The 27226-nt window shown below is 37.7% G+C and overlaps 1 protein-coding gene across 1 annotated transcript; it reads right to left on the reverse strand.

Moving 5' to 3' along the window:
- Nucleotides 1–23: 23 nt before the first annotated feature.
- LOC128358978 (NACHT, LRR and PYD domains-containing protein 12-like) lies at nt 24–26973 on the reverse strand. The gene is made up of 12 exons (XM_053319384.1): nt 26956–26973; nt 25850–26017; nt 23538–23785; nt 23147–23411; nt 21990–23035; nt 21440–21914; nt 12010–12183; nt 11265–11438; nt 8890–9063; nt 5020–5193; nt 1973–2140; nt 24–69 (listed from the first exon to the last, which is right to left on the reverse strand). Exons 2-12 carry the CDS (start codon nt 25984–25986, stop codon nt 24–26), a joined length of 3081 nt encoding a protein of 1026 aa, XP_053175359.1. The 5' UTR covers nt 25987–26017; nt 26956–26973.
- Nucleotides 26974–27226: the final 253 nt, after the last annotated feature.

A 27226-nucleotide genomic window follows, 5' to 3' on the forward strand; every position in this document is an offset into this window, starting at 1 on the left:
CTTCTCGAAGAGTAGCAAGTAATTCAGCCAATCAAGTCAGTATCAAGCGTGTTTCCTCTGCAGATTTCACTCAAGTACACAGAGGAAATAAAGTGCTGAGAGTCATGAACACATCATTACTGCAGAAACAGAGACATTCACTCATCAGTTTACTGATGGATTTACTGCTGATACATGTCAACTCTTATCAAAGTTTAAAGCTACAGAGTCTCTGTGGGATTTGAAGATGTTTCCTGCTGTTAAATCATCACATGACAATCAGTCAGAGCTCTCAGCTAAACAGCTACTGTGATTCCTGGACTTCAGCAGAGGTTCTGGTCTGTATAAAGACCACATGGTTACTAAACGTAATAATGCTTGTGTGAAATCAGAGCCAGTGATTTGCAGGCTGCAGTAAGACTGATCTTAGAGCTCTGACAAAGATGAACTGATCAATAGTTTAGTGTTGAAATGAGAGAACAAACACTTTGAGATCAGATTTGATGATGAGGATCACTGTCTCTATACATCCTGTAAGGCTGTCAGCTGTAATCCAGCTTTATTTCCTGCAGACATCAACGCAACAACAACAGTCGTCTTCAAATCAACTCAAACACATGATCACAACAAGCTTCTGGCTCATCTGATTGGCTGACTGTTCTCTCTCTCTCTCTCTCTCTCTCTCTCTCTCTCTCTCTCTGTCTTTCTGTCCAATCCTGAAGCCTGTCACCATTCTCCTCTCACAGCTTTACTGAGGAAAGCAGCACTGAGAAGGTTGGAGCTTCACCAGAGGCCTGTACTACGAAGCTGGATTTTCTCTTATCGAGGTAACTTCAGGGTTAACTCTGGGTTTTCCGTACTACGAAGCTGGTTCACTTCTTACCGGGGTAAATCACCATGGTAACTTATGCTGAACGGCTAACCTGCTCCGGAGCAGGTTATGTTCTGGATAAGAGATCAACGAGTATAAAAGCACCACCTCCTGACCAATCAGTTCTCTTAGAAAATGACCTGCCCATTCTTAAAAGATCCTGGCTGTCAACATTGGTGCGCGGATCGCGAGAGGAGCGCTTAGGAGAGAATGAGCTTTTAGGGATAGATGCTTTTTTTAATTGGCCAAAATATATATTTAAAAAATAATCATTGAGGCACGTGGGGGATATTATTCTGTAGGTTTGACATCCTGAGATCAAAGTGTCAGGGAGCATAATAACTGTATTTATTTATTGTAATTGTAAAAAATTGACGAAAAGATATATTTGTAAAATAATCCTTGAGGCACATGAGGGATATTATTCTGTATGTTATACAGTTGGTTTGAAATCATTCACTCAAATGGTTGAAGCGCATAATAGGTTTGTATTTTGAATGTTGAATATTAAACTAACTTAATGTCTCTTATGAAAGGAAGGGCACTGAGGAAGCGATCTGCCCCAAACGTCTGTGCCGTAATAAAGTGGCATTGTGTGATCAGAGTGCTATCCGTTTATATTGTCTGATGAATTAATATTTATGATCTTGTGAATTTACACATTAACAGAGTCAGCAATTTTCTGCCAGCATTCCTTCCTGGCTTTTGCTGCAGCAACAGTGTTGCTTTTGGCCTGGATGATGTGTTTGAATTCTTCATATTTATGAAGAATAATTGTCTGCTCCTCCATGGTAAAGTAGTCTGCTCTGCAGGGTTTCTGCATGTTTGTGATTGGTCAGACGCTGCAAACACCTCTCCTTTATGTGAACGCGCAGAGATCCAGATTGGAAAACCCTGGGTTGAGTTACCGAGTTGATAACCAGCTTCGTAGTACCGCTTATCCTGGACTGCGAAGATCTGGTTAAGTCAACCCAGGTAACGGAGAGAGATCCTGGATAGGTTAATCAAGCTTCGTAGTACAGGCCTCAGGAAATACTGGATCTTTGCTTTGATACTGACTGTGTTTAATACTAAACTGTTGAAACCAGCACAGACTGACTCCAACTCTCTACTGACCTCAGAGTCTCCAGTCTGCAGTCTGGACTCTGCTGAAGATCAATCAGCTGCTTCACGTCTGAATCCTTCAGGTAGTTTCCTCCCAGATCCAGCTCTCTGAGATGGGAGGGGTTGCACTTCAGAGCTGAGGCCAGATAATCACAGCTGATCTCTGACAAACTGCACCAACTGAAGCTGAATAAAGAATAAATATGTGAGTTTAGAAGACAGAGTTCCTGTTTGAAATCATTCAGTGTTTCATAATGTGTTGAGATGTGAAGAAGGTTTAGAAGCTGCTGAACAGCCTTCAGAGGATCTGAGAGGAGCTGAAAATAGAAAGATTTTTAAACATCAACTAAAAACCATCTGTTTAGTCTGGCTTTATGTCCTGTTTTATCATTTCATGGTTTTATCATTTATATTAGTTTATTTATTATCATTATTCATTTTATTCTATTTTATTTTATCAACATTTTCCTAGTTTATTAATGTATTTTGTTTCGTAGTTCAGTTATTTTTATTATTTCATTATATTTCATTATTTATATTAAATCATCACTATTTTGACCTGATTATTTATTTCTGGTTCACTTTTTGTACAGATGACTGTTGTAACAGATGTAGTGTTTGTGGTTTGGGATGGAGGGAGAGCCATTATGTGTGTGTCCATGTTGACTGTTTTATATTATTGAACTGTTTAAACTTGTATCATGATTATTATTATTATTATGTATTCACACATTTATTTATTAATGTATTTATTAATTTATTCATTCATTGTTTTAACATTTGGTAAAGACGTTTATGTTCTTATTAATATTTTATATAAAATAAAATAATCTTAACTACTCATTTTATTGTTGTATTATTCAATAAACCTTTAGTTTCATATTTCAGTCAGTACAAACATCACATATCATCATAAAGCTTTGGAACAAGCAGATACTGAATATAGTTTTCATTGTTTAATAAAGTGGATAACATGAATGATGTTTTATGTCAGCACACTAAAGCAAATTCCTGTCAACTATGATGAGATGACAATAAAGTTTTGACTCTTCAATCTTGTATTAAATGAACATAAAGGTTAAATTTGAGATGAAGATCAAATGTTTAAGAAGTTCAGAGTCAATCAGCCAGCGTTGGATTTTGAATATTTTATTAAATATGTTTTAAATATGAAGCTCAACAAGATGCTCGGTTTGGATCAGCATCAAAATCTATGAGGTCAAATCTGGAGAAAGATTCAAACTAAGATTTGAATGTTTGAAAGTATGTTTTTAAAGTGTTAACTATGGTTTAAAATGAATATGTGAAAACAACATGTGAATGTGTAAATGTGAAGGGGATTTGACCTCATAAACATCATCCTTATGTCTGCAGTTTAGTGTCACCACAGCTGTCACATCATATTCACTTTATGTGATTTAACATGGACATCACAATAGCATTGGAACTGTAACATACAATTATACACAGGCAGCAGATGCACTGGATTTAGTGTTTGTAGCTAAACACTGATTTACATCACCTGACCACAGGAGGCTTTAAAAAAGTTAAAGTAGAAAGAAAGAAAGAAAGAAAGAAAGAAAGAAAGGAAAATAAAATGCCAGTGTGTGTGTTCAGGGGTTTTAGGTGTGGCAGCAGTGTAGTTTCTCTTTTAGTCATGCACTGATTCTTGAGACTTTGGCAAAAACACGTCCCACTAAGAATATTGACAATCGCTTTGAAAATTGAAACATTTTCTTCTTTAAACTAATCAGGGTTGATCATCTGAGGATGTTTTGCACAAATGTACATTTTTTATGTGTTTGTTTTTGATTTGATATGAAACTGTGAGACAAATATTTGAAATGTATAATGTATATATCAGATGAAAGAATGAATTGAAAAAAGCATTAAAAACTAAAATCAGTTCATTTTCAAAATGATTTACTTTAATTTTGTGGTTGCCAAAAATGTGTCCCAAGTTTTTGTCAACACTGTCAGATATTTATAAATAAGCAATAAAATCAGGCAACTACATGGTCAGCTGTATTCCTGAGGACCCCCTTTCCATTCTACACATCTGATAAACGAAACAAGGTCAAACAAGCTCCTCTACGTTTATTATTTTTACATATTTATTCATGTTGCTGATGTCACAACCATGATGCATCGACACTGTCTCTTTTGTATTTGGAGAATTCTTCTAAATGATAAAATAAATGTAAGCAATTTAAAAAGAAGTCAGAGGTAGCTAACAACAGAAGGAAAACAAGATGGCTTCTGTATATGGCTCATGCCTGTCATCTAAAAACGTGTGTTTTTATTAACACGGTCAGGTTTTCTGTCTGACAGTGTTGACACATAGTATGACAGTGTTGACAAAAAGTGTTGGCTATGATTACAATAAATGGTCATTTGGTTTGTAATATGTCCTTAACCTCGATAATTATGTCTCAATGATGGCATTTTAATACTTTTTCACAGGGGTGATTCTAGGATCAGACCTAATAAGAATTTGACATACAATGCCCTGCAAGTGTTCAACCCCCCTGCTAAATAATTAATTTCACTGAATAACTGTAATTACATCAATACATAGTAGAGTGGTCTACTATAATGTATAATAATAATGGTTCAGAATAAATCAGATTTCTACAGAGAGGACCCTAAAATAGTTAATGAACCCTGAGGGAAACACCATATTAATGACAGAACTATCCAAAGTACATTAAACCTGTTCAAATTAAACCATTTGAACCTGTTGCATGAGTGTTCGTCCCATCTCTAACATACATGCTCGCAAAATAATTAAAGTATAAAATAAGTTTTAGGGGAAAAAAATACAATAATAATTGACTTATTTTTGGGGGTGCTTAGATCAAATTTATGGGTGCTTGAACACCCATAAAACGGGTCATGTAGATACTTTCTGATGAGTCTGAAGCAGTTGACATTTGATTGAACCTTTTTTTAGGATATTATTCACTTGTTGATCAAATGTTAGATGTGAGTCGAAGATGATTCCCAAGTACTTGACATTGTCAACCTCAATAATCTCAACACAGAAGTAAGAAATGGTGTCTGACCTCAGAGTCTCCAGTCTACAGTTTGGACTCTCCAGTCCAGCAGACAGATGCTTCATTCCTGAATCCTGCAGGTTGTTGTGACTCAGATCCAGCTCTCTGAGATGGGAGGGGTTGCACTTCAGAGCTGAGGCCAGAGAAGCACAGCTGATCTCTGACAAACTGCACCACCACAATCTGAATAAAGAATAAAAGATGTGAGTTTAGAAGACAAAGTTCCTGTTTGAAATCATTCAATGTTTCATAATGTGTTGAGATGTGAAGAAGGTTTAGAAGCTGCTGAGCAGTCTTCAGAGCCTTATGTCTGGTTCTATCATTTTATGCTTTTATTACTCATATCTATTTTATTTATGATCATTATTCATTTTATTCTATTTTATCATCATTTTAATGTTGATCATTGCCATTTATTTTATTATCATTTTCCTAGTTTACTAATGTATTTTGTGTAGTAGTTCAGTTTTATTTATGTGTTATTTTTATTGTTTGTATTATTGTTTATTATTTATATTTTATCATCACTATTAACTACTCATTTTTTATAATTGTCTTGTTCTATTCACATTTTTTGCTTTTTTAATTGTTTTGGTGTCCATTAGTCTCTAAATCCATTTTAACATCCTACATTTTGTCAGTCACTTGTAAAACACTTTGAATTCTATTGAATTTGTTTGAAGGGTGCTTTATGAATAAAGTTTGATTGACTGATTGATTGATTGATGATTGAATGTAGAAGTGTATAAAATATAAACTCCAAACAGCTGAAGCCAACAGGATGCAGGTTAAAAACAGTCAAATTCAGACAGTGAAAAAGAGCTCTCATTAATATGAATGACAACATGCTGCTACTTCAATAAAGACGTAGTGACTTCACCTCTTAAACTCTGCAACTCCACCACTGACTCCATCTATACTAACTCATGTTGTGCAGACAAACACTAGTTAAAAACACTGACATTTATTTCACATTCTGCTCAACATCCAAAAGTTTAGAAAGATACTAAATATGTCAGGATGGATTTTAGAGAAATGTCAACATATTTATTCTCCAGACATCTACAATATTTCTATTTTATGGAAAGATGAAGCCATAAAAATCAGCTCATCTTTAGTTTCATATTTCAGTCAGTACAAACATCACATATCATCATAAAGCTTTGGAACAAGCAGATACTGAATATAGTTTTCATTGTTTAATAAAGTGGAAAACATGAATGTTGTTTTATGTCAGCACACTAAAGAAAATTCCTGTGTCAACTATGATGAGATGACAATAAAGTTTTGAATCTTCAATCTTGTATTGAAATGAACATAAAGGTTACGTTTGAGATGAAGATCAAATGTTTAAGAAGTTCAGTCAATCAGCCAGTGTTGGATTTTGAACGTTTTATTAAATATGGTTTAAATATGAAGCTCAACAAGATGCTCAGTGTGGATCAGCATCAAAATCTATGAGGTCAAATCCCATCAAAACTTGAAAGATTCAAACTAAGATTAGAATGTTTGAAAGTATGTTTTTAAAGTGTTAACTATGGTTTAAAATGAATATGTAAAAACAACATGTGAATGTGTAAATGTGAAGGGGATTTGACCTCATAAACATCATCCTTATGTCTGCAGTTTAGTGTCACCACAGCTGTCACATCATATTCACTTTATGTGATTTGACATGGACATCACAATAGCATTGGAACTCGTTGTCGTCGTCCTCTTCCGCTTATCCGGGGTCGGGTCGCAGGGGCAGCAGCCTAAGCAGGGAAGCCCAGACTTCCCTCTCCCCAGCCACTTCGTCCAGCTCTTCCTGGGGGATCCCGAGGCATTCCCAGGCCAGCCGAGAGACATAGTCTCTCCAGTGTGTCCTGGGTCTTCCTTGGGGCCTCCTACCGGTGGGACGTGCCCTGAACACCTCACCAGGGAGGCGTCCGGGAGGCATCTTGATTAGATGCCCGAGCCACCTCATCTGGCTCCTCTCGACGTGGAGGAGCAGCGGGTCTACTCCGAGCTCCCTCCGGATAACTGAGCTTCTCACCCTATCTCTAAGGGAGAGCCCAGCCACCCTACGGAGGACGCTCATTTCGCTTGTACTCGCGATCTAGTCCTTTCGGTCACTACCCAAAGCTCATGACCATAGGTGAGGGTAGGAACGAAGATCGACTGGTAAACCGAGAGCTTCACCTTTCGGCTCAGCTCCCTCTTCACCACGACGGATCTGTGCAGAGTCCCCACCGATCTGCCTGTCGATCTCACGCTCCATCCTTCCCTCACTCGTGAACAAGACCCCGAGGTACTTGAACTCCTCCACTTGGGGCAGGATCTCATCCCCGACCCGGAGAGTGCACTCCACCCTTTTCCGGTTGAGGACCATGGACTCAGATTTGGAGGTGCTGATTCTCATCCCGGCTGATTCACACTCTGTTGCGAAACGATCCAGTGAGAGTTGGAGGTCACGGTCTGATGAAGCCAACAAGACCACATCATCCGCAAAAAGCAGTGACCCAATCCTGAGGTCACCAAACCGGACCCCATCCACACCCTGGCTGCGCCTAGAAATCCTGTCCATAAAAATTATGAATAGGATCGGTGACAAAGGGCAGCCCTGGCGGAGTCCAACCCTCACCGGAAACAAATCCGACTTATTACCGGCAATGCAGACCAAGCTGTGACACCGGTCATACAGGGAACGGACGGCCCTTATCAGGGGGTCTGATACCCCGTACTCCCGGAGAACCCCTCACAGGACTCCCCGAGGGACACGGTCGAATTCCTTCTCCAAGTCCACAAAACACATGTGGACTGGTTGGGCAAACTCCCATGCACCCTTGAGGATCCTGCAGAGGGTGTAGAGCTGGTCCACAGTTCCACGGCCTGGACGAAAACCACACTGCTCCTCCTGAATCCGGGGTTTGACTATCCAACGGACCCTCCTCTCCAGCACCCCCAAATAGACCTTACCTGGGAGGCTGAGGAGTGTGATTCCCCTGTAATTGGAACACACCCTCCGGTCCCCCTTCTTAAAAAGAGGGACCACCACCCCAGTCTGCCAATCCAGAGGCACTGCCCCCGATATCCACGCGATACAATTTAAAAAGAAGTCAGAGGTAGCTAACAACAGAAGGGAAACAAGATGGGTTCTGTATATGGCTCATGCCTGTCATCTAAAAAAGTGTGTTTTTATCAACATGGTCAGGTTTTCTGTCTGACGGTGTTGACACATAGTATGACAGTGTTGACAAAAAGTGTTGGCTATGATTACAATAAATGGTGATTCTAGGATCAGACCTTTAGAGGGGCTCAGCTCCTAATAACAATTTGACATACAATGCCCTGCAAGTGTTCAAACCCCCTGCTAAATAATTAATTTCACTGAATAACTGTAATTACATCAATACATAGTAGAGTGGTCTACTATAATGTATAAAAATAATGGTTCAGAATAAATCAGATTTCTACAGAGAGGACCCTAAAATAGTTAATGAACTCTGAGGCAAACACCATATTAATGACAGAACTATCCAAAGTACATTAAACCTGTTCAAATTAAACCATTTGAACCTGTTGCATGAATGTTTGTCCCATCTCTAACATACATGCTCGCAAAATAATTAAAGTATAAAATAAGTTTTAGGGGAAAAAATACAATAATAATTTACTTATTTTTAGGAGTGCTTTGATCAAATTTAGGGGTGCTTGAGCAAAACGGGTCATGTAGATACTTTCTGATGAGTCTGAAGCAGTTGACATTTGATTGAACCTTTTTTTAGGATATTATTCACTTGTTGATCAAATGTTAGATGTGAGTCGAAGATGATTCCCAAGTACTTGACATTGTCAACCTCAATAATCTCAACACAGAAGTAAGAAATGGTGTCTGACCTCAGAGTCTCCAGTCTACAGTTTGGACTCTCCAGTCCAGCAGACAGATGCTTCACTCCTGAATCCTGCAGCTTGTTGTGAGTCAGATCCAGCTCTCTGAGATGGGAGGAGTTGCACTTCAGAGCTGAGGCTAGAGAAGAACAGCTGGTCTCTGACAAACTGCAGTACCTCAATCTGAATAAAGAATAAAAATGTGAGTTTAGAAGACAAAGTTCCTGTTTGAAATCATTCAGTGTTTCATAATGTGTTGAGATGTGAAGAAGGATTAGAAGCTGTTGAACAGCCTTCAGAGGATCTGAGAGGAGCTGAAAATAGAAAGATTTTTAAACATCAACTAAAAGCCATCTGTTTAGTCTGGCCTTATGTCCTATTTTATCATTTCATGCTTTTATGATTTACATTAATTTTATTGATGATCATTATTCATTTCATTCTATTTTATTCTCTAAACTTTTTACTGTTAATCGTTATCATTTATTATAGTATAATTGTCCTAGTTTACTAATGTATTTTGTGTAGTACAGTTTTATTTATTTGTTATTTTTATTATTTGTATCTTTTATTATTTATATTTTATCATCAGTATTAACTTCTCATTTTTATTATTGTCTTGTTTAATTAACATTTTTTGCTTTTTCAGTTGTTTTAATAAAACACAGCTTCGGGAGGACCTCATCTGTGTGATGAGCCTCTGCAAAGCAGAAACATCTACAATCAGCAGAGAGGCAGCCGGAAAGACGGTCAACTTTTAAAGAGCGTCTGCAGAGAATTATTACTGCAGCTGAACTCGGGGTTGGTTGATGATTTAACTCTTTAAATGCAACTTGATTTATATTTTTAATCTGTTGATTGCGAGAGTATTTATTAATGTGATACCTGGTTCACTTATGTGTGGAAGATTGGTTTAAAAACAGTGTGTCATTTAATAGCTACATCATTTAAAATATTTATAATTTAAATATTTAATTGAATGAATATGACAGTAAAACATTACATTAATGTTAAAATGCAGTAAACATTAAAATGTACTAAAATTAATTCATTACCTGATGTGAAGCTTAATAATTATAACAGTGAGTAACTTTATTTACACTTAATGTTTAATTTAAATGAAATAGGACACTTCAGGGTTTCATAATATTTGTAAATGTGGATATTTTCCTGTTTACATTCATTTCATGTTTATTTATTTGCCACGTCCAGTATTTATAATCTTTTCTTTGTTTAAAGGTGTTTCACCTAATGAAAGGACTAATGAGACTAATGAAACTAATGAAGTACAGCTAATGCCTTACAACCGATCACATACAACTGTCAAACTGTCAAACTGAACTTCTGCAAAAAAAAAGAAGGAAAAAGACAAAGCAAAGCTGTTTGGTCATTGTGTGAAATGCAGTTAAACTCTGAGTAGATGGATCTTTCTCTTTCAAGTGGAGAAGCTGCACACATTCTTAAGAAAAAACAAAACTTGACAATAATATAAACAGGTCTTTACAGACAGCAGACAAGCATCACACAACTATTACATAGAAAACTAAAGAGGAGGAATAAAGGAAGAACAAATACATGAAATAAGTCAGATTACAGAACACCTTTCTAGTCTTCCAACCACTGAAAGCTCCAAGTCACATTCACACATCGCTGGCACAGACATAAGGAACTATTTGGGTTCAGTATTTAGTCTAAAGACACTTCCACATGTGGGCTGGAGGAGCCGGGAATCGAACCAGCAATCTTGTGACTGCTGGACGAGCCGCTCTACCTCCTGAGTCACAGCTGCCCCTAAATAAGAGGAGGAGTCCCAGGGAGTCTCTGGAAGTTGAACTTTCTCTGTTAACTTCCAGAGTTTCATGGATTTCTTCTTCTCCATTAATTTCAGTGAGGAGACTTTATTTCTTCTCACTGAAATTAATGGAGAAGAAGAAACAGCTCCTTGTGAAATATGTAGAAACTCTGTTGTGTTTTCAGGAATCTATTCTTCTGTAAAAACAACAAACAAGAATAATGATGATGTTGATATCTAAGTAATGTGATTCATCTTTTATAATCATACAAAAAAAATCACATTTTCTTTTAATTCAGAGAAATTGTGAAATTGAAGAAATAAGCAGTAATGCAAATTACTGAGCAGCAGGATTGTGACTGCTTCAGGTTATTTCTTTTACTTCTGTTTGATGACTCTGTACTCAGCTCAGTTGGATCAGTTGCTGCTCTGATAGAGAGTGTGGTTTAACTGTTATTATGTTAATACAGTTTAGTTTTATTTTGTGCTGGACTTTAAATGTGATGTAGTGTTAAACATGAATAAGGGTGTACAGTTAGCACTGCCAGCACATCATATTAATCTCAGCACAGAAGTAAGGAATGTGTCTGACCTCAGAGCCTTCAGTCTACAGTCTGGACTCTCCAGAAGATCACACAGTAGCTTCACTCCTGAATCCTGCAGGTTGTTCCATCCCAAATCCAGCTCTCTGAGATGGGAGGAGTTGCACTTCAGAGCTGAGATCAGAGAAGCACAGCTGACCTCTGACAACCAGCAGTACTTCAATCTGAATACATAATAAAATATGTAGATTAAAATCTATTTATAATCCAATCAGATGTGTTCAGGTTTTAAATGTGTAGTTCAACTTCTACACACATCATCCAAATGTCACCACAACATTTAAACACAGATTCATGTCAACACTGAGTCATAAAATACTTTTAACACCTGCATAGATCTCTCTCTGTGTGTGTGAGTTCTGAAGGATCAATATCAATGATCAGACATTATTCATTAAAACACATTGAAGAATATAATAAAGAAATATTTCTCCGTCATCAAGTAAAATTAAACTTGATCAGTTTCAAACAGATATTAGTTGAGAGGATCTTCTGTATACAGATGTGACTCTTTACCAAAAATTATAAACATTAATTTAACAACTAACAGTGAACATTTTCTACAGTTTCTTTAAGAATCATCTTTTATAACTACACACTAAACTTTGTACAGTAACACAATGAAAATATGGAAATAAAATGAACTTCAGGGATGTAAGTTATGTATGTACATAAATTAGTTTCAGCTGTTAAACATTAAGATCAACAATAGTAACAGACAGTCAGTGAACTGACCTCAGAGTCTCCAGTTTACAGTTTGGACTCTCCAGTCCAGCAGACAGACGCTTCGCTGCTGAATCCTGCAGCTTGTTTTCACTCAGGTCCAGGTCTGTGAGATGGGAGGGGTTGTCCTTCAGAGCTGAGGCCACAACTTCACAGTGAGTCTCTGAGAGTCCACATCGAACAAGTCTGTGATGACAGATAATATATAATACACACTTTAATATTAAATATAGATTTTAGGCATTTTGATGACTAAACAAACTGAGATGTGACGACTAGCTCAGTTCTCTCTGTTGGCAGAGCTGGTCGCACATTAATCACAAGGTTGATGATTTGAAACTTGAGCTCCTTCTGTCCACATGTCCAAGTGTCTTTGAGCAACACACTGAATACTAAACTGTACGTGGATGTAAAAAAAATGTAAATCACTTTGGACAAAAGCTGCTAAATGAAAGTAATGTAAACGTGTCATGTTGTGATTTCCCCTTCAAATCAAAGCTGAGTTTCCTCACTCTCTCTGCTGCTGTACTGCACACTTTTTAATGGGACTCTTTGTTTTGGTTTCATAACATAACTGTTATGATTGAAAAAGGTTAGTAACAAAATATATTTCTTTCATTGAGCAGTTTATTTTTTGTTTCTTTCTCTTTCTTATATTTTCTCAAAACAACATTAACCAGATATAACAATAACACTACAACATGTATATAATTAAAATAAATAAATACAAAAATAAATAAACTTTTCCCTCTTTTTTTTTTTTAGATTTAATCAGGTAAGTATCTAATTATTGATAATTATTAATTTAGTTTTAATATTAAGTGCTAAATTTATTTCTGTTTGATTAAAATGTTTTTTGTTTTGTTTTTTTATTAATTAGGATATAATTCAACTATTTATTCCTATTTTGGTTTGATAAATCCTATTTCTGTTGTCTCTAACCCTAACCCTTCCTTTTCTAAACCCAAAAAATAAAATGCTAACAAAATAATGATATAAGAACAACAATATCAAAATATTCAACAATGAAGAGGACAAAAAGGACGGAGGGGAGGACGAGGATCACGTGGATGAAGAGGAAGATGAGGAGGATGAAGAAGAGATTTTCAGCAGGATTGTGACTGCTTCAGGTTATTTCTTTTACTTCAGTTGGATCAGGTGCTGCTCTGATAGAGGCAAGGCAAGGCAGTTTTATTTATATAGCACATTTCATACACAATGGCAACTCAATGTGCTTTACATAAAACAGAAACATTAAAACATACAATTAACCCCCCCACCCCCACCCCCCCATAATAAAAACAAAGTACAGAAAAATAGAAAGATAATAATAATATAAGATTGCAGCATAAAATTATAAATTAGCTTTAAAATCATTAAAAGGACATAGAGTGCAAATTAAAGATTAAAATGTAGAGAACGTGGTTCAACTGTTATTATGTTAATACAGTTTAAAATTAATTATTTATTTTTCAAATTAATACATTTGATTATTAATATAATATTCACATAAATTCACCTTTCTCTCATCATTTTCTAAATTGATCTTATTTCAGTGTTTTGGTAACCGGGGGTTACACTTTGCTCACTTGAGTTGTATCCTTGTGTCCTTAGTCCCTCCCTCCTAAGATACAAGGGAGAGCTGCAGGAAAAGATGTGAGAGAAGAAGAATCCAGGAAATGTTTTTGGACGTCTTTTCCTTTCAGGCATCATCTGAAGTGACGTCAGCTGTCAGTCTGCAGCTGTTAACAGCTCTTTAGTGTCTTTTGATGTGCTGGACTTTAAATGTGATGTAGTGTTAAACATGAATAAGGGTGTACAGTTAGCACTGCCAGCACAGTGATGTAGTGATGTCCTCCAACATGACAAAAGAGAAGGTGAAATATCTCTGCATGGGACTTCCGGTGAGCTTTTCAAGATGGCGGCATAATTGTAAAACTCACCCGGTCAATTCGAAAGAAAACTCCCACCAACTTCAATTATTGCTCTCACAAGAAAGTATAAAGACTTAGAATGAGTGGGGCTAAAGGCAAGAAAACTACGGGGAAAAACAAAAAACAGCAAAACAAATCTGAAGACGAAGAAAAGAAGAGACACGAAACGGACTTCAACTCGGCTAACGCTAGCATGGATGAGTTGGAGCGCAGCAGTGGGGAAGAGGATGAGGAGTGTACTTTGGCTAAAGCCATACAAAACCTGAGTAAGGACATTAAAAACATGAAAACGGAACTCAAACAGGAACTAACAGACTTCAAAGAAGACATTAAACAAGAGTTCAACACATTCAAAGAGGAGATCCACCACAAACTGAAAAGTGTCAGCAGTGACCTCCGTAACCACCGCACGAGACTGACTGAGGCAGAGCAACGTGTGGCGGAAACAGAGACCTCTAACACTCGCTCAGCAGAAACTACTCCAGGCCAAAGTGACTGACCTTGAAGGAAGATCACGCCGTAACAACATACGCATCTACGGGATAAAAGAAGGCACTGAAGGAAGCTCGATGTTGACATTTATTGCAAGCTTTCTGAAAACGGAGCTTGGTCTCGACACTGCTACCGACTTACAGATACAGCGAGCCCACCGGTCACTCGGTCCGAAACCTCCAGATGAAGTGGTTTCAAGATCCATCCTGGTTAACTTTCAAAGATATGATATTAAGGACAAAATCCTTAAAGCGGCATGGACGAAGAAAATCACCTGTGAAGGGAAAGCAGTCATGTTTTCACATGACTTCCCCACAGAAATCAACAATAAACTCAGACAGTACAAAGACATAAAGAAGACCCTCAAAGAAAAACAGATCCGCTTTCAGACCCCTTATCCAGCCAGGATGAAGATTTACTGGGAGAATGGACCGCGACTTTACAACAGCGCTGCGGAGGCATCTGAGGATATGAGAAAGCGGGGCTTCCAGCTCGACCTGCCGCAACGGAATACCACCGACTGGGAGCAGAGACTCACCCACGGCGCTCACTGGACCAGAAAGGATGGAGATCGGACCGGACGGGTCCGAGAGAGACTCAAGGGCTGTGTCTCAAATGGCGCACTTGCACACTTCAAGCACTATGTTTTAGGGCATAGTGCGTTCACACTGAAGAACAAGCGAAAACTCAGTGCTCTGAAAGTACCCGGATGGTGCACTTATAACGGACAAAAAATCCAGTGTGAGATGATGGACACTACTCACACTAAACGGACGCCATTTTGCCTACGTAGCGGAAGGGGAGGGACTTTTTGCCCAGTTTTCTGATTTCAGTTTTCTGCAAATGTTAGCCCGTCACTTCCGCTAAGTGCAAAACGCCAGTGCTCCATTTGAGACAATACTTACCCACGACAGTGTGCACTACAGAGGTAAGTGCTCAGTGCGCACCACGCACTACATTCTGGTGCACTCATGTAAGTGCTCCATTTGAGACACAGCCAAGGACTTTCAGCATCACTGAAGGTGTACAAACGGACTTTTAAAGGTATCACGTGTCACTGATTTATCGCAACATTATGATAGGAAGCTTTATTTAACAATTATTTAAGTTACAGTGACACAATTTGACAAATTGGTCTCCATCCCTTTAACCGCTAACATGTTATTATTACCACGATATGGTTAAAATTTTCTGACATACACTTATTGACGTGGATTATCTTGTTTTTGTTTTGATTAGTTATAATTATTTACCAATTTCTATTCACGCTTTTACTTATTCATTTACTCAGAGAGGGAAAAAAAAAAGAAAAAAAAAAAGTTTTTCCTTTTAACGGTGATAGTATCATTAACCCCGCTAAATAAGTAAACTGAATTTGACCGGGTAGAGCCTAGATATCTATTTGGCTCAAGAAGAAAGGACATTTTGCTTTGTGCAAAGAGGGAGCCCTACGTCTGTAGGATAGATTCTCCATTAGAGTATGATGAAGGAAGCAGGGCAGTGTAAGACCCTGAGGTTGGAAGTCAGTGTTAAATTAGTTCCCATTGTTCATATTAATGTTCTTTGTTTCATGCACAGTAACCTTACTTGTTATCATACAACCAGCACAAGTGGATTGACTCACGGATATGAAGTATAGCTATTTGAGAGTTGCCTCCTGGAATGTTAATGGCTTAAATAGTCCAGTAAAAAGGAGTAAAGTAATGGCAAAAATGAGAAGAGAAGATAACAAAATCATCTTTTTGCAGGAATCACACTTATCCAAAACTGAGCATGAGAAGTTGAAAAGATTTGGTTATACAAACACATTTTATAGCACATTTAAAACAGGACATAAAAGGGGAGTTGCAATATTACTCCACAATTCTATAAATTTTGAATTAATCAAGGAGATCAAGGATAGAGAAGGCAGATACATCCTAGTGCAAGGCAAAATTGAAAATCATTTGACTACTCTCATTTCTGTCTATTTACCCCCACTAAGTGATAAATACACTATAAAAAAGATCTTTGACCTGATAAGCACTGAATCACAAGGCACACTTATCTGTGCAGGAGATTTTAATATGGTGATGAACGGCAATTTGGACACAACTAATATGAAGAGGGCTGTGTCCCCTCAGAATAAATTAATGAAGAGGGGATTGAATGAGGCAGGTCTATCTGATATTTGGAGGGACCTGCACCCAATAGGTAAAGATTACACCTTTTACTCTGCTCCACATGCAGTGTACTCAAGAATAGATTATTTTTTTATGTCCCAAAATGACCGACATCGGATTCTGGATTGCGAAATTGGGACAAGGGATATATCAGATCACTCTCCAATTTACCTAAAATTACACTTGGACAACAGACCAAAGAAAACAATCTGGAGGCTCAATACTAGTTTGCTTAATAACAAAACAGTTGTTCAACAAATTAAAACTGAAATTAAAACCTTTCTTGAAATTAATGATAACGGGGAAGTGAATCCAAATATACTATGGGACACCCTGAAAGCTGTGGTCAGAGGTAAATTAATATCCCTGAGCACGGCAATCAAGAAAGCAAAAGAAAATAACCTGAAACAGCTAGAAAAAAACTTAAAGGAATTGGAAACGCAACATAGCAAGGTTCAGAACCCAGAAATTATGACAAAAATTAAAGAATTTAAAGATCAAATCTCACTCATTTATAAAGAGGAACTAGCAAAAAAATATAAATATTTAAAACAATCATATTATGAGATAGGCCCTAAAGCTACCAAATTATTAGCAAGGAGAATACGTAAAAAACAAATTTCACAATCAATTTTCAAAATATCAGATCCTAATACTGGACAAATATATCATAATTTAGATGAAATTGACACTGCCTTCCAGACATATTATAGGACCCTTTACTCACGACCAAAACAAGAAAGTAAAGAAAATATAAAGTCATTCTTAGATTCCTTGGACCTGCCTACAATTGGAGAGTATCAAAATAATTGCCTAACATCACAGATTACAGAAGTAGAACTGCGAAAAGCATTAAATAGACTAAAGAGTAATAAAACACCGGGAAGTGACGGTCTACCAGCGGAATGGTACAAACTCTTTAAAGAAGACTTGAGCCCAGTACTCCTTAATTCCTTTAATTGGACGCTTGAGAGCCTGTCATCCCCACCTTCATGGAGCGAAGCTATCATTTCTGTTATCCCAAAGGAGGGGAAAAACAAATTGTTATGTAGCTCATATAGACTGATCTCAATTTTAAATCAGGACTACAAATTATATGCCTCTATAATGTCCACAAGACTGGATTCATTTATACCTGAACTTATCGACACTGATCAAACTGGATTTGTACGGGGGCGTCAAACCCAAGACAATATTAGACGCTCACTTCATATCATACACAATATCAAAAAAACAGGATCAAGTGCTGTATTGGCAAGCTTAGACGCTGAAAAAGCCTTTGATTGTGTTAGCTGGGAGTATTTATTCTTAGTCTTGGAGCGTTTTGGTTTCAACAAAAAATCGATAGATAATTTCAAAACATTATACTCAGCCCCTACGGCAAGAATCAAGATAAATGGACGCCTCACTGACCGTATAAAGTTGGAAAGATCCACAAGACAGGGCTGTCCCCTATCACCAACTTTCTTCGCACTTTACCTAGAACCTTTGGCTCAAGCAATAAGAGAAGATAGTAACATACAGGGAATTCAAATTGATAAGAGAGAACATAAAATAGCGATGTACGCGGATGACGTGTTACTATACATTAGTAACCCACAAACCTGCCTTCCTATTCTTTTAGACCTCCTCGACACATTCGGCACATATTCAGGTTATAAGCTCAATAAACAGAAAACCCAAATCCTAAGGTTTAACTATAACACATCACCTGACCTTAAACAAAAATTGCCTATTGACTGGTCTCTAAAAGCAATTAAATATTTGGGGGTTTGGTTAACACAATGTCCTGATGATTTGTATAAGAAAAACTATGATACTGTAAACATGAAGATTAAAGAAGACCTTAACAACTGGTCAACAACTCTGCTAAGCTTCAGTGCAAGAATTGACGTTATAAAAATGACTATTTTACCTCGATTACTATATTTATTTATGTCATTACCAGTTAAAATCCCAAACAGCCAATTTCATGAATGGGACAAGCAAATTTCGCGTTTCATTTGGAAGGGGAAGAAACCAAGGATTAAATACAGTACACTAACCATCAGTAAAGAAAAAGGTGGTATGTCCCTCCCTAACCTTAGAGACTATTACTATTCGGCTCAATTAAAAACTGTAATCCTCTGGTGTGATAATAATTATGAAGCAAAATGGAAAGACATGGAAAGGAACTGCAAGGACGTCCCGACACAAGCATTGATTGGAGACTATAAACTAATGATAACTCTACAGGATCACCTGCACCCTCTCATATCATTCACACTACACACTTGGTTTGATGTTTTGAAAAAATTAGATCTCCTTACCCAATTGAAGAAATTTAGATGGGTTGAACATGATACCGATTTTAAACCAAATGGACTGGATTCTAGATTTAAATACTGGACACATAAAGGTATCAATGCTTACTGCAATATTCTGAAAAAGAACACACTTCAAAGCTTCCAAACACTAAAAGATAAATATGGGTTAGAAAAATATGACTTTTTTAGATATTTACAACTATGACAATACTTATCAAAAGAAATTCTGAAAATATCTCCAGAAATAAACGAAATAATACAATTAACAACCCGTGCACATACTGGTACCTCTAAATCAATAGTATCGACACTTTACCGTGGTATTGCAGAAGGTAGGGGTCTTAATACAACATATATCAAGGAGAGATGGGAGAAAGAATTAAAGGAAAACATAACCAACCAGCAATGGGATAATATGTGTGTGTCAGCGTTTGCTACCTCTTCTTCCATGTATTGGCGTGAATTTTGTTGGAAAAACCTTGTCCGTTTTTTTTAACCCTAAGATGAAAACATATCTTGGGCCATCTGCTCATACATGCTGGAGAAATTGTGGAAATGATGCAGCAAACCACCATCACGTGTTTTGGAGCTGCCCGAAGATACAAACATTCTGGGAAGATATCCAAAGAACAATACAACATATACTTGGACTCCAGATCCCCCCAACATGTACGACTTTATACCTTGGTAATTTATCTGACGAAATAACGCAAAGTGATAAATACCTTCTGAGGATCTTAACCACAGCTGCAAAAAAAGCAATCACTCGTAAATGGTTACAAGCAGATCCCCCCACGCTTAGCAACTGGCTGGAAATTGTAGAAGAGATACATGTGTTGGAAAAGTTGACTTTTTTGCTGAGACTGAGAAGGGATTTGTACATCACAAGATGGTCGAAATGGTCACTATTTTTATTGAAATAAGGTCGGTGGTTAGGGTTTAAATTAAGACTAAATTCGAAAGCTATTATGTGGGAAGCCATTTAAACATGCTGAACTTCTTTTTATTTTTTATTTATTTATTTTTCCAAATTAGGCAGTACTGTAACAATCCAAACTTGTGTATTCATATATAAGATATTAAGTGTCTGGTTGCTATGAAACTTGAAACATTTTTATTTATTTATTTTTGTAATTTTCTTTTGTACTATACAACTGTTCTATTAGCTTGTTTAGTTCTGGTATCTTGTCAAAACTAATAAAAACTTAAGTGGCAAAAAAAAAGAAATATCTCTGCATGTTTCTCCTCAAATCAACCGTTTGACAAACATCTGCAGGTTATATTGGGAACAGATCCATCACACCAGTTTGTAACTGCTCACACACTGATTGCACATTTCTACTTTTTAAAATCTATTCATTATTTACATCTGCATTCATTGATATTGTGTTTGTAATTCATGATATAATAATCCATGTTATGATGAGAATGTGTCATAATGTGAAGGAATAATTGAGGCCAGTAGCTTCTATGTTTGAAGGAAAGAGGAAATGTGTAAATCTATCTTCCATCAAATGTGACTTTGTGCCTTGTCACAGTCTGGCTCTATGTATGTTCCTCTCAGCTCTGAGTGAGTCTGGCTCTACTAAGTTCAGCTCTCACTCACCACAACTTTCTTCCTCTCTGCTTTATGTGACTATCTAGCAGGGGTGTTACAAACTCTCACTCCAATCACCTCACTATAAAAACTAAAAATATTATAGCCTGTTGACTGTTAACTAAACATATATTATATTATTTTATAGTATAGTATATTATAATAAAGTAATTATATTATATTATATTACATTATTTTGTATTATATATATATTATAGTATATTGTAGTATATTATATTCATTATATCATAATATAGTATATTTATTATATTATATTATGTTATAGTATAGTATAGTATAGTATATTAATCTATCAATCATTACAAATAAACAGAATAACTGTGTTTATTAATGTGAGCTATAAACACACCAACAAGAAAATGAAGCTTTTCTTGCTCTCATAACATTTGTAACATGAAGAACATTTAAAGTGAAGCTCTATAAGTCAGAGTGTTTGTGTGCACATCCACAAACCCTCAGTGGGATCGGTGCTGGATACTAAATCTATTCAACTGTGATACAAGGAGAACTCACACACTGGAATCACAGCTCCATTTCATTTAACTGGAACATTTCCAGCGACTACAGGTCTTCCTCAGGCAGATACCCACAGGAGGGAAATGAAGGATATATACTGTATGTCTAAATGTCCAGTGACATCATCATCTAATCACATTCATATGTGTCCAGATATCCTCGTCACCAGGAAAATAACAACATGAACGTGAATAGAAATGTGTGTTTGACTTGTGATGAGGATATCTGGACACGTGTGAATGTGCTTGCAGGTTTTCCTTGTAGTGAAACACTACTCATGTATAACTTTGGCAACAAGCAGATGTAACACATGTTTAACACTTTTATAGTGTGCATGTGTGAATCTTTACTGTAATACTGATGCTTCAGATGAGAAAGCAGCTTTATAATGTTGATAATCACATCTGGACTTACCGAGCCTTTCTGCAGTTCCTCACAGCTGGGATCAGTCTCCGTTTTCCCTCTTTTGATGTGTTGTACTTCTTCAGGTCAAACTCATCCAGAGGCTCCTCTGACATACCCAACATGTAGGCCAGAGCTGAGCACTGGAACACAGAGAGTTTCTTCTCTGATCTGTTCTCTGACTTCAGGAACTGTTGGATCTCCTGATGTACTGAGCGGTCCTTCATCTCCGTCAGACAGTGGAAAATGTTGATGCTTCTGTCAGGAGAGATACGCTTACTCTTCATCTCCTTCAGGTTGTTGATGACTCTCTGGATGGTTTCTGGACTGTTGTCTGTCTGACCCAGCAGGCCTCCTAAGAGACTCTGGTTGGACTTCAGAGAGAGGCCATGAAGGAAGCGGACAAACAGGTCTAGGTGGCCATTTCTACTTCTGAGAGATTTCTCCATGGCTCCCCACAGGAAGTCATCCAGAGATGAGTAATCCAGTATGTAATCTTCATCTTCTTCTTCTTCTCCTTCTAGTGTTTCTTCTTCTTTTCTAAATAAGGTTCTGTGGACTTCTCCGAGGAAGTCCTTCAGTACCTCTGTCTTCCTGCTGGTGTAACAGTGGTACATGTAGACTGCAGCCAGAAACTCCTGAACGCTCAGATGAACAAAGCTGTAGACTGTTTTCTGGAAGATCACACTCTCTCTTTTGAAGATCTGTGTACAAACTCCTGATAACACCGAGGCCTCTGTGACATCAAGACCACACTGCTCCAGGTCTTCTTGGTAGAACATGATGTTTCCTTTCTCCAGCTGTTCAAACGCCAGCCTCCCCAGCTTCAGAAGAAGGTTCCTGTCAGCCTCCATCAGCTCCTGTGGACTCGTCTCATGTCCCTCATCATACTTGTTCTTCTTCCTCTTTGTCTGAACCAGCAGGAAGTGTGAGTACATGTCAGTCAGGGTCTTGGGCAGCTCTCCTCTCTGGTCTGTAGTCAACATGTGGTCCAGAACTGTAGCAGTGATCCAGCAGAAGACTGGGATGTGACACATGATGTGGAGGCTCCTGGATGTCTTGATGTGTGAGATGATTGTGCTGGACTGCTCTTCATCACTGAATCTCTTCCTGAAGTACTCCTCCTTCTGGGTGTCAGTGAAGCCTCGTACTTCCGTTACCCTGCCCACACATGAAGGAGGGATCTGATTGGCTGCTGCAGGTCGGGAAGTTATCCAGATGAGAGCCGATGGAAGCAGCTTCCCCTCGATGAGGTTTGTCAACAGCACGCTGACTGATGACTTCTGTGTGACATCAGACACAACCTCACTGTTGTTGAAATCCAGTGAAAGTCTGCTTTCATCCAGACCGTCAAAGATGAACAGAACTTTACAGCCAGCGAGCTTCTCTGCTGTGAGCTTCTGTAATGTTGGATAGAAAACACGGATCAGCATGAGCAGACTGTACTTCTTATCTTTGATCAAGTTCAGTGACCTGAATGAGAACAGAATCAGCAGACTGATATCTTGGTTTTTGGAGCGCTGTGCCCAGTCCAGAGTGAACTTCAGCACTGAGAAGGTTTTTCCAACACCAGCGACGCCGTTCATCAGAACCACTCTGATGTGTTTAAAGACTTCACAGATGTACTTATTCTTGGTTGGAGCGTCATGAAGGGTCTTCATCTTGGAAGCTCTTTCAAGCTGCCACATCTCATGTTGGGTATTAACCTCTTCAGTTTCCTGTTGGTCAGGTAAGACCTTAAAGATGTCCTGACACTTGATTGGAGTGTCATGAAGGGTCTTCATCTTGGAGGCTCTTTCAAGCTGCCACACCTCATGTTGGGTATTAACCTCTTCACTCTGTCCCTCTGTGATGTGGACCTCAGTGAAGATGCTGATGAGGTGGATTTCACTTCCTGCTTCATCAGTTCCTTGAGTCACACATTCACATGTGCTGCTCAGATTGATCTGATGTTCATCTAAAACCTCCTGCAGACCACTTTCTGCTGAAAGAGAAGAAAAAAGGTAGAATGAAACAGAAATCAGTGTGACTGTTAATGTTCAGTAGGATAGAAGAGGTAGATTCCTGTTTTCAGAGATGATGACATCAGCAGACAGATCTTCAGTCTTACTTTGTACAGTGCTGGTCTGACTGTGTGTCTGCAGTCCAGGTCTGGTTCTGGATCTTTTTCCACACTTGGGACAGCAGGGGCCTTTTGATGAATCAGTAGTCTTCTGATGACGGTCCCAGTATGAGGTGATGCACTGTCTGCAGAACCAGTATCCACAGCTGGTAGAGACTGGATCCTTCAGGGCTATCCGACACAAAGAACAGCAGGACAGCTGCTCCTTCACAGAAACAGCCCTCCTCTTCCTCTCTCTGTGGACATGAACACATTCTTTATGTCACATGACATTAGTGGAGGCCAACCGACAGCTCACAGGCTGCATGCAGCTCTTTCCCCACATACACAGTCCAGACTGTCAGTATTTACACACTTACACAGTTTCAGTTCTTCAGCCTTTGAGATTCAACACATTCAATTTGAGAGAAAGTCATAAATACTACAATCACAAGAGTTCAAAAATAATTAAACAGAGACAACAATGTGCCAGGCAGAGAAGAACAAGAAGACTGTAAGCTAGTAAACATGGATGTAAACAATGCAGGATTTAAATGTTTGATGAGGAGGGAAGTGGATTCAACACATTAGTTAGACCACAAGGAGACACACAATGTGTTTTGGTGAGTAAGTCAATGTGAACATGACTTTAGTCTGTTAACAAGAAAACTCCACAGGCTCCTTTAAGCTACTCTGATCCATTAAAAGTCAGGAACAATAAGCAGGAGGAAACTGAGCCAAACAGAAAAGTCCACTAGTGAAAAATAACAGACTGCTGCTCTTTGAGTTGTGCTGCTGAACAGAGAGCTCTGCTAAATATCTTCATAATGCATCTTTTCATGAGTGTTTCTCTCTCTCTGTTTCTGCTATAGTCTCTCTCCCTCTGTGTGAGTGTGATACAACAGTTTGACACATTTGACTTTTCCCAACGTTAAACATCAGACTCAGTTTCCTCTGCTGCAGTGGTCAGTCTGCAGTGATAAATCAGCTGCAGCAGGCTGTTTCTATACATTTACATGATCTCCTCCCATATTTAGTGTCTTTGAACAGGAACACGTTAAGACACAGTCTGTATTACATGAGACCAAACATTGTACCTGCTGCTGCAGTCCTTTAGTAAATAAGGACAGACACAGTTTGACTTGTTAGTAAATCCTTAGTAAATATCACCCTGGGTTACCTGCTGCTACTTTACATTTATTGACTGGAAAATCAAACAGCAACAGCAGCCCTGTCTCTGTCTCTGGTTAACATGAACATGAAGATCTGTTGGAGATTACAGCTGAATGGAAGCTACTTCATTATTTCTTTCCACTGTGTTTCCTTCATATCTACACTACAACCTTAATGAAAGCGTCTCACTGAATCATCTTCAGGTCAGTTTACAGTAGAAACAGTCTCTTACTTTGTGTCTGAGGGTCCAGGTTCATTACTGAAGTTTAGAGGACGACCTCTGAACCAGCGATTCTTCATAGACAGAATTCTGGATATTACAGACTCTTTCTGTCTGTAGAAACAACAAATGTTTGACACACTTCATTATTTCTTGTAAACAGCAGATGTAACATGATTTAGTGTTGACAACAGTTATGTTCACATCTCCTGCATGTTTTAAACATTTGTAATCTGGATATATTTGTAGACATGTGTGGTGTTCAAGTGACAACAGTTTATTTAGTGACAGTTAAACTAAAGGCACTGCTGCCTGATGCTGGACTATCACATTCACTTCCTGTCTAGAAAACAAACACAATCTGTCCTCTGCTACTTAACCTGTATTAAATATTGCTTCAAGCAACTAATAAACATTTCAGAACAGCAATTAAGCTCTCTTTCCACTAAATGACAGAAATATACAGTGAATTAAAAAGCATAGAATGATATAAGAATCATTTTGTAATGTAGATCATATAAAGACAAGAACAGAGAGACTGAGGAGAAGCTTTCTTCCCCATGCAGTCACAATACTGAACAGCAATAAATGAGTCACTCACCTCACCTTCAACTCTAAACATTCATGTTGTTAATCCCTGAACTGTGTCACTATCTGTATTAACATTTTTATCTGTTCATTCTTTAATCTTACCAGACATAAACTAATCTAAGAGGATCTAAAGTGCATTTCACTACACATTGTATTGTACGCTTACGTGACTAATAAAGAACTTTGATGTTGAACTCTTATTAGTATTATTCATCATAATGAATTCAGTCAAGACAAGAATTACAGAATTATATAAGAATAGTGTTAATTGTAGATTATAAAATGACATTAAACTGAATCATCTTCAGGTCAGTTTACATTAGAAACAGTCTCTTACTTTGTGTCTGAGGGTCCAGGTTCATTACTGAAGTTTGGAGGAGGATCATTAGACCGGTCACTCTTCATAGACAGACAGCTGGATATTACAGACTCTGCTCCGTCCTCCTCTTCCTCCTCTTCCTCCTCTTTCTTCATCTTCTGGAGTCTGAGAGGTAAACCAGTAACACTGGAGACACACACAAATACACAGTATAATAAACCCAGTCCTGCCTCTCAACTTAGTAGCTTCTTATTAGTTTCCATGACTTTAACTACAACCATGTGTGTTTTCTAGTCATCACAAAGAGAAACTTTGACTCTGGTTTAAATCCAACAAACAGACTTCAGATAAACATGTGTGTGCTTCTTAACTGTGACTTCTCTCTATTTAGAGGCAGCAGTGAGTCACGTTATGAGCTGCTGATTGGAAACTTTCTGTTAGTTAAAAAAACAAAACATGTTATACAATTGTTAAAAATGTGTATACGTAAAACAATATATATATCTATATGTTAATTTACACTTTTTTTTAAGTATTCACATTTTTAACAATTATAAACACTCCTGAACAAAATCGTTGGACTTTTTAAGGCTTTGGTCTTAAACTTTTGATCAGCTGACAGCCTGTTTGAGTTTAAATGCAGTTTTCAATAAATTGCACACTTTATTTTTATGTCTCTTGCTCCTGTTTCTTCTTTTTGCATTTTGAATCTCTACTTACAACCTGGTTACGATCCACCACCACGAAATACTCATACTTGTAATTTTCCCCCCGGTCTTAAGATTTTGTTCAGGAGTGTATAACATGTTATTTTACATTCATTTTTGTCTCACATGAAAGAGATATGAAATAAATATGAGTAAAATGAGCTAAAGTTTCAAAATATATCAGCTATAAAACTGTAACCGCCATTTTACAATCAGCCTCATAACACGTTACATCACTGTGAGGACGCAGAAACCAGGAAAAGAACAACAGGAAACTACTTCTGAACACCTCAAACTCTGTGATCTCATATTTTTCTGACACACTTTAATCAACTAAATGATTCACCTGAAAACTAATCATCAGATTGATCAATAATGACAGTAATCATTATTCACAGTCCTGATATTAACACTCACCTGCCTCACACTGTTTTCCTCCTTCTGCTCTAATGACTGTAAAATGGCTTCTGACTGATTTTCACTTTCTGTCTGTTTGTTCCTTCTTTACTGGAAGTCACATGTGTGTGTGTGTGTGTGTGTGTGTGTGTGTAGATTATTTCAGTTTAAAGTGTGAGCTGTGAATTTAATTGAAAAGCTTTCTGTAAAGTTTTCTGACTGTTAGTTGGCTGTTACAAACACAGACATGAAGACTTCCTCATTATTTTCTGTGGGTTTATTTCCGAAAGCA

Source organism: Scomber japonicus, chromosome 5 (genome assembly GCF_027409825.1).
Source record: "Scomber japonicus isolate fScoJap1 chromosome 5, fScoJap1.pri, whole genome shotgun sequence".
Classification (NCBI taxonomy): domain Eukaryota; kingdom Metazoa; phylum Chordata; class Actinopteri; order Scombriformes; family Scombridae; genus Scomber; species Scomber japonicus.